Source organism: Morone saxatilis, unplaced genomic scaffold, assembly GCF_004916995.1.
Source record: "Morone saxatilis isolate NCDOM2014 unplaced genomic scaffold, NCSU_SB_2.0 Contig7, whole genome shotgun sequence".
NCBI classification, from domain to species: Eukaryota; Metazoa; Chordata; class Actinopteri; family Moronidae; genus Morone; species Morone saxatilis.
Window position 1 is genome coordinate 13,390,254 of NW_023340246.1, and position 9,241 is coordinate 13,399,494.

The window sequence follows — 9,241 nt, forward strand, 5'->3', positions numbered from 1 at the left end:
CTTTTGCGTAGGCAGTAAGCCTCTGATCTTTTATTAATATGTCTAGACATTCACTACCCCATCAGCCACAAAAACAAAGTCCTTGAAAACCAGTCAAAAACCACTGCCTTCTCTGAAAAGTCACTGGAGGAAGAAAAAAAACCTACTGGAGTCTGATGTATAGTGGTTATGTAAGGAGACTAATTTACAGTTGGTGCATTATGTACATATGTTAACATGTACAATGGAAAACATAATGTACATTTTCTCCAATGTCTTTGGCAGATGAAAGTATATTTAAACAATAATTACTTTGAGAAAACAATATCACCACAAGGTTCATTCAGTAACTGTTCTGGAGGTTCAAATCGTACTTCATTGTCTTATTATATCTTATCTTCCTAAGTTTGAACAGTTGTCATGTAACTGGAAATTTTCAAATGTCCACTTTTTTCTGAGAGCTTAAATGACTTCTAGTACACGTTGGGTGGGGGCATCAGCTATTACTTTTTACACGAAACACAACCAGTAACAATTAAAGTAATCTGATTTCATTGAATGAACAAGATTCTAATTGGTGTACAGAATTACATGACCTCACGTTTTCCAGCTGAGCCCTGCCCACTTCAAACCAGTGAGAAAAACAACAATAACACAAATACAAAAATCTTTCATGTGAAATAACCAAAACTGTTCTAAACTTGGCAAAAAAGTTTGTGTTCATGTGGGATCTAGTTAGTCAAAGTAAGAACCAGATTGCAGAAATAAATTTAAGGGCCTTTAACACTAGAAATGTGTAAATTTTAACCTTTAAGCATTGCAATTATTGAAATGTGTGTATTTTTGGGGGGGGTGAATCTGTGTTACTGCATATGTTAATATTACTGCACTGTATCTCTGTTGTAAAGCTCTTAATGGCTGCAGGAGTAAAACATTGTTGTTTGAATGAGCCATGAATCAAATCAGTTGGAACACATGAGCCAAGGCTAGTCTTCTTAAACACTCACGCCAGAGAAATTAATAATGTGATGCTTTGAATTTCCAAAAGAATTTTGGGCTCAGTATTCATTCTGTGCTGTATGTCTACCATAGCAGCCACTGTATTCTGCAATAACTGCCCTGATACAGTCATTACCAAAGCAGAATAAACACATTACTCATCTCTTTCCCACTTTCAAATAGTAGCAATGGATACTGTTTCCAGTCAGGCGTGAGTGCACAATCTTGCCTGATAACAGCATCGGTGGGATGCAGCATAGATTCAGGTTCTTTGTGGACATAGCAGGGGATTGTGGGTAGCCCCCAGAGGGAGTTACGGCTTGACAAATATTTGAACTGCAGCCCAGCTCTGTTTACCTCAGCCAAAGCCTCAGGTTGAGGTTGCTACTATTGAATTATGCATCACAAAGAAGAGTAGAAGTTTAAAGCTTCTGATGATATTAAAATATTTTCTCGCTCTTATTTGCTTTATTTTACAATCATTTACATGAGCACTTGATTTCCAGGAAACCTGGGAGAAATCAATAAAATTGATCTACGGGGTACTAAAAGATCCCCGACCTGGATGATTTGTGTTTCAGAAAACAAGTCTAAACACACTCACAAACTTTAAATTTAATCTTTTTACAATGTGTACAATCTTTTTACAATGTAATTGCATACTGTACAGCTGCATTTAGCATCTTATCAAATTCACTTACATTTAAAGTACAAATGACAACAACATCTACCACATTAGAAGAAATGTGAATATTCCAAAAGGCCACAAAGGGCAAATTAATCCCAAATATTGAAGTAAAACTTCTCAAACATGGTTACAAAAAACAGTACCGCAAAGGGTTAAGTAAAGGAACTGACACTGAGATGTGTTCATTTACAGAGTGCAATCACAGCATAACCATTTTACAAAATGTTATGTGAGGAGGTTCAATATCCTTGCTTGATTATTTGTTATGGAAATATATTATTCCGTATCAGTGCATCTCTCAGGATAATTGGATTTGTACAGTGTGTTTATTTACCTACAGATGCCAGCTCTAATGAAAAAAGGGAGATTCAAAAAGGTATCTGCCCTCTGAATCATGTAGCCATTGTAGGAGTCCTTAATCACAGAATTAGATCTGTCCAAGTCTTAGTGCAGTTGGACTGAGCTGGCATATTTCTCACAGCATTGTAAATATTTGATATTAAATTGATTTTTGTCCAATAAGAAAGCTGCAGTGCCTCAGGTGTCTCGCTTTTGTGCAGTAAAGTGGAAAACCTGGATACTGGAGCTAAGAAAAAAAAGGGAAAAAGGTGAAAAGGTTTAAATGAACCAAAAAACCATTTCACTGAGCAGCTTGACACATCAATATCCTGCCAAGGCCTGGTCAACCCAAGAGACCCTGTAAATTAACTGTGACCAGTGTTGCCAATCGGTGGCCAGCAGGAATAGTTCATGGGTCCACAGTGGGGATGGTGCTGACCTTGTTGTTCCTGCTGATTCTCCGTTCAGGCCGCGGCCTGGGCAGTTTGGTCTGGATCAGCTCCTCAGGTGTGTTACCCAGCGGAGGCAGCAGCCTCTTCTTGCTGTTCCTGGTCTCTGGTAACCACTGTGGTGGCAGTTCAAAGGGTCCAAAACCAAACTGTGTGGAGTCCTCAGCTTCTGTAGGTGTAGCTGGTGCCACCTGAGATGAAGAGGCATAAGCACATGTGTGGACCGGAGAGGCCCGGGGTGCTATGACTGAAGGAGGGCCATCCTTGGTGATGACCAACCCTCCCCCTGTCCCCTGCAGAGGGTCCTTTTTAGTGATCACCTCCCCTCTGAGGCTCCCCAGTCTTGACCCACCTTTGTGGTCCTCTTTAGACCCTCCTCCTGATCCTTGAGAAGGGATCTCATTCTCTACATCCTCTTCTTCCTCCTCTTCCTCAGAAGGCCTAAAGATCTGCTGCTGGCCAATATTAAACATCTCCAGAAGCTGGCTCCCAGAGCGGCCGGCTGTCTCCAGTCCCACCGGCTCCCCGATCACACCTTCTGCCCCTAAAGACGCCAGACCCCCGGTGCTGACCACGTTACGGCGGCTGTAACGTCTGTGAATCCTGGCAAGCAGGTCCAGCCAGCTATGACGAGCTGAGCGGTTAACAGTTAGAAACAAAAGTGGGTTAGTGAGCAGGGACACCTTTGGTAGCCAGAGGGCTGTTAGATACAGTAAGATGGGTAGCTCTTTACTGTCTGCCAAAATGGTGCGATAAACCACCAAGGCCCCATAGGGGGCGCTGCAGACTGAGAAAGCTAACACCACAGCCAGCAGCGTGGCATGTAGCTCAGCCTCTCTCTGGGACACATACGGGATGGAGATGCTGTTCTGGGGAGTCCGCAAGGCTGCAATTATCACCTTCTTCTTCTGGCTGGCACTGAGCGCTCTGCGGATCAGCAGCATGAAGAGGAAGACCAGAGCGAGAGGGAGGATCACCGTGGTGATGTTGTAGATCAGCACGTACACCATGTGGCCCAGGGAACGGGCGTGGTCATCTGAGCAGGACGAGGTGACGTATACATCTGTCACATTGGTCACAGCGAACACAGGGAGGCTTGCAACCGTCGCGTGGACCCAGATATAGATGACCAGATCTCGGGATCTTGCATCCGAGATCTTCCTCTCTAAAGGGTACAGCACGGAGTAGTATCTAAACACACATAAAAAATTGAATTTCAGCATAAAAACTTACATGTTGGCCATTTTTACATAAGAAATGTTGACATGTCACAGTAGGAGAAGCCCAGGTGTAAAAATATGTCAGAATTAAATTTAGCTGCTGCATTTTCAGGGTGCTGGTTTTGTTCATGTTGGCTCACTGTCACACTGTCATGGTTTGCTAGGATACTTGAATAGAACTGAACCATTGTTAATGTAACAACTGTGCCTTTCTCTCTATGATAAGCCAAAATGTCTTCTGTTCATTGGCTGACTAGAGTGTTGCCTGAATGCCGTCATGCTGATACACCTTGAAAATCTCTCTTAAGATGATTTACATAGAAATACAAATAACACCTAAAATACCGACATCCGTAAGCCCAAGTATCTAATTCTGAAAATACATTTCCACAATTTTTAGTGATTGTATGATTACCGTAATCAGGTGAGTTAAGTAAAGCTAAAATTATGACCGTCTCACCAAGGTGGAGCTTCAAGTGGCAAAATGCAAAAAGGTGCAGGTGTTTTTAGAAATAATATTGTCTTTGTCGACTGAATTCGGCCTCTGATATAATGCTACAACCCAAAAAATGACTGCAACATAAAATCCTGTAAGCTGGTTAAAAATATGGGCGAAAAGAGAAAATGTGCTTATTTAAAACTCATAATTTTATTGGAATGGGATGAAAGGATTTTCTCTCCATTTATCTGTGTTGTACTACCTTATGCAGAAGTTGAAATTTTGCGTGGGTGTTTTTTAATGCACACCCACTAACGCATAACTAGATCTCCTCATATCTGTATCACAGATAATAGTATGTAGATTGTCTCTCATCCTATTGTTGTCCCTTAATAACAAGCAAAACAAATCACATGAAGGACTTGCTTTATTTCCCTGGATTGTCTCTTCATCACCACATGCAAGTGTACAAGTGTGTGTGTGCATGGACCTATAACTGCTGCAGTTTCAGCCTGCCTGTATATCCACAGCCTCAATTTCCCTCCTTGAAAATAAATAATTCATCGCTTTGATAGCATTCTGACTGTATTAGTTGCTATGGAGGCAATATAATCTTTGTAGCAGTGAAACCAAGGCTGAGATAAGGCGATAACGATACAGGATCTGAATGCAATCATCATAAAAAATAAATAAAACCCAAACATACATTTGTTATACTGTATTCGGTCTAGTTATGCTGTCAAGGTTTTGAAATTTTGGAGAATGAGGCTTCACAGTATAGCAATGTCAATCACCTTTAGGTAGCTATACTGCAGCAATCCGATATTCATTTACCTGACATACCCTGACATTCTTACCCTCACCCTAACCAATCCCACTCCTCATGCTTCAACCCAACCAACCCAACCAACAAAGGCACTGAATACTAGCCAATCAGAGGACATTAAATCGTTTTAATCCCCATTTAAGTTAGCCTAGGGCTAAACCAGAAGTTAGAGATGTGCTTGGCTGGCTAGTTTCTTGTGCACTTGCTCTATGGCCCCACAAAGCAGAAGCATATGCATACGCCTGTTTGAATTGTTTGCACCGCCTGCACCTGTGCCTGATTACCCCCACACCTGTGTAGTATAGTCTCTGTGTTTTCTCCCTTCTGTGCCAGTTCGTCTTTGTCTGTTTAGTCAAGTGTTCCAGCATTCTCTCTCGTGTTTTTTGTACTTTGGTTTTTGGATCCCTTGCCTGCCTTTTGTCTTGCCTTTTTGCATTTGCCCTTTGGACTTGTTTACCTGTGTTTTTTGGTTACCAGTGTACCAAATCTTTGCTTAAACAACAAACAACATGACAACATGTAAACAACATGAGTCATCCTCGATACTCCTGTGTGGCGAGTCGTGCATTTGAGTCAGATCTTCTTGGTCTGGTCATAACAAATGCTGCATTAGTCGCCATATAAAGCGGTGATGTTGCAGGCTGTAGACATTTAAATATAACTCAGCCTAAGAGAAGCTACAGCGCCGGTAAAACTTGCTAAAAGCCAGTGTTTGGTTCGACCATTCTGGGCTATTGTAGAAATATGGTGGCCTCCGTGGAAGAGGACCTGCTCCCTATGTAGATAAAAACGGCTCAATTTAAGGTAACATAAACACAATGATTCTTATTTTAAGGTGAAAATAATATAGTGTTACACTCATATTACTAATTAACATACCTATGAATATATTCCATTTCTGCCAGTAGATCTTCCTAAAGGTTACACACTGGACCTTCAAGAGTGATTGCTTTAATGGAAGTTAATGTTTTTTTTTTTTTTAAAAAGGTTAAGAATTAAGACTAGTGGCACAAGGAGCAACAGACATTGCAGTAAGTAAGATGCAAAAGCTGTTTAGCTGAGGTATGATGGTTTCCATCATCAGTAAGGGCACGATCAGTATTACTTTTAAAAAGCAGTGAGACCATAAGTGGGCAGCAGCAGCCATTTCAGGCTGCTTTTAGCTGCAGCTTTTAGCACTGCAGGGAGGCTGCTCAGCGTGACGTACACATGCTCTATCGATCGCAGCCCCCCAACCCCACTCATCCACACCACAGGGTGTAGATGGAGATTGAAAAAGACGTTCTCCAAAACAATCTTCCAGAGTTTAGCCACAGTCTTTGCTCCACTTGTGCAGCGTGGATGTTTGTACTTCCAAGTCTCTATTTTCAGGAAGAGAATTACTCCAGCAGACTCGGCCAAGCAGTGTATTGATAAACTGATCAGAGAATCGATTTGAACCATCCACCTCTCTGAAGTGGTACTTTTACATCCAGTGAGGTGAGTGGGAGGAACCCACTAGCCTTTTTCAAACACACATTTCAAAGTCAGTTGTTCTTACTGCAGAGCTGAGATGAACCAAAAAAACAAAACATCACTCTAGTCCTACTCAGGGACAGAGTGCTCTTTTGGTTCTGTAAGAGGAGGATTTTAATTTCAACATCAGGCCTCAATTATCTATGACTAAAAAAGGTATTATCTCTTTCTACTTTAACTATGTGTATAAATTGGTAAGTATTTTATGTCAAACATGTTTTCTAAACTGACCTGTCGAGTGCGATGGCACTGAAACTGAGCACAGTGACCGAGCAGAAGAGTTTATGGAGGAACTTGATGGCCTTGCAGAGTAGCAGAGTGTGGAGCCACCAGCAGCAGCGAGGGCTGGCTCCAAGTGCAACGTCGAAGGGAACACAGACCAGGCCGGCGCAGATGCCAGAGCACGCCAGGTTCTTTATGAATCGGTTGGTCACAGATTTAAAGACATTCGTACAGCAGGTGCACCACAACACCGTGGCATTTCCTGTGGAGAGGATGAGAGAGGTGCATAGCTTTAGAATAACATGAAACACACAGTTTGTCTTCAGATTTCAAAACCTTAGAAAAATGCAATTTGTTACATCTTTGTGTTCTACTTACATGACATTTAACATTCCACATAAACTCAAAGGTATCATATTTATTTATTATTATATAACCGTTATATAACCGTTAAGACTTTATTGGCAGCAATTACGACTGCTGTTTGCCCTTGCTTTATATTGAGGCTTTCCCGCGGTAAGGAGAGGCTAAGATGTTAATAAAGTAAGCATTTGTCGCTGATTCTTTAGTTTTAGGTTGTTCACTTATAACCAACTGTGTGAAAGGACCAAAATCTACATTTTCAGATATATTTTTACCCCCTGAGGTCTACTGTCATTGTCGTCACATGTTGAACCACAACTAAAGTAAGAAACCCTGCAAAGTTGAGGGAAACCCCACCGAACATTGGTTTGAATGCATCCTTTATGATCTAAAATATTTATAAAGGTCCTTGGATCTTTTTGTATCCTCTCCTTAGCTTGTTTAGGCCAAATTCCTTCCACAGTCCGGAAAGAAAATAGTTGGGTTGCCTGGAGACTCTAAATCGGCGCATTGGTATGAAAGAAGGGTGACCGTCTGTCTAATCTATGTGAGTTAGCACTGATGGATGGATGACTTATCCATCACCCTGTTTTCCTGACTTCAAGCACAGAGACTGTGATTAAATAAATTAAGAAATACAAGGATTGCATGGACCAAGGAGTAAGAAGTAAAGCTTTAACCATATCTACATCTAAAAAAACATGGATTATCCTTTCTTGAAAATGTTTTTATGCCTAACTATAAACTACTGCAGATAGACATCCTAAGAAGCTCTTTGCAAGGTGAAGAAATCAATTAAACCTAACCTGAGTGAGGCGGCACACGATCAGGTGCAAGCAGGGAAACTGTGGCGTTTTCATGTTAAGATCCCTCCATAATTCAGAGCGATGAGACAGTAATGATTGTTAATTAGATTTTAAAAAAGGTGAACTTTATACTCCCTGTGGAGCACTGACTGATGTCAGGTCACACAGGGATACATGTGATACCAGCCTCTCCAAATGTAATTACCCACAGAGTGTTAGTTGTGCTCTCATCATCAGAAACAGAGCAAGATGTTCCCTAGTGAGGAAAACTGTTTTAAGTTATTTGTGCCTGATGTCTGTAAATGTTCAAAACAGGCTGCAGTCAATCTGAGACAAACAAACTCTTATCATCAATGCATTGCACTATAAAAGCAAGGGTAGGTACAAAAATCAATTATTGTGAATTAGGTTGGTGAAATGTGGCCTGAGCGGTTTTAGATGGAGCTGGAAGAGGCTGTTTTGTGAGGGAACATGATGTGCTTTACTGCTAGTTTCTAACTGTGCAGTATTTCAGTAACACACTGTGTTACAGAGCGGCACACAGGAGTAGTAATTCGGGGAAACCCTAATGTAGCCGTAATTAATGATCAGCCTCTGCATTCTGTGAAGCTGACTCACATGTGGTAATGAAATTAACACAAATACTCATTGTTTAGGATGCAACATTAGATAAAACAGGATGTTTACAGAAAATATATTCAGATTCCACAGATTCTATTTTGATTATTGTGGCTAATGATATGCTGGGATCTCAGGCAATACCCTTTCAGAAGGGTGAGATGGATTATTTTTTAGGAGAAGAATAGGAGCTATGAGAAGTAACAGGAATTGACAGTTCACTTTCAAAACTGTTACAAATGACAGAATTACAGAAAGAAAGTACTTGGATAGGGAAAGACCTTCTTCTGATCTTCTGTGTCAAACATGCCTTCCATCCACTCTGACATTCTTTCAGGTTTTCTGGTGTTATAACAACATCAACTCCTTTTCTTTCTCTTTTTCTCTTTTCTTTTGTCCCATATATATATATATATATATATTTCTATATTCATAGGTATTTAGATTTTTTTGTATGCAAGTGTGTAAGTATTGCCATATGTTGTCTTAAACAGCTATATATTATATTTATCCATTTACTATCTTATATGACTAAACCTGTATATCCAGTTACAATTGTCTTCTGTTTGTTTAAGTGTATGGCTGTTGGAAAATGTTTCTAAAAACTAAAACTAAAATAACAACATCATGCCACTTCTATCGTTCTGGTTAGAGCAAGGCAATTAAAATGCTGTTCATTTAAGGTTAGGAAAAGATTGGGTATATAGTTCCTAAACAAGAGTCTACAGTCACACTAGTGGCTCTGTGAAGCTGTGCTTATGCACAATGGAGCTAAAAT

General features: G+C 40.6%; 1 protein-coding gene across 1 annotated transcript in view; it reads right to left on the bottom strand.

Annotated features, from left to right (window-relative positions):
* Window positions 1-2,338: 2,338 nt before the first annotated feature.
* gpr176 (G protein-coupled receptor 176) overlaps window positions 2,339-9,241 on the bottom strand; it is a 10,994-nt gene continuing 4,091 nt past the window's right edge. The window contains exons 2-3 of the mRNA XM_035679039.1: window positions 6,686-6,938; window positions 2,339-3,645 (exon numbers count right to left, since the gene is read on the bottom strand). Coding sequence (XP_035534932.1) covers window positions 2,415-3,645; window positions 6,686-6,938 — 1,484 coding nt within the window. The 3' untranslated portion in view covers window positions 2,339-2,414. The remainder of the gene's footprint in view (window positions 3,646-6,685; window positions 6,939-9,241) is intronic.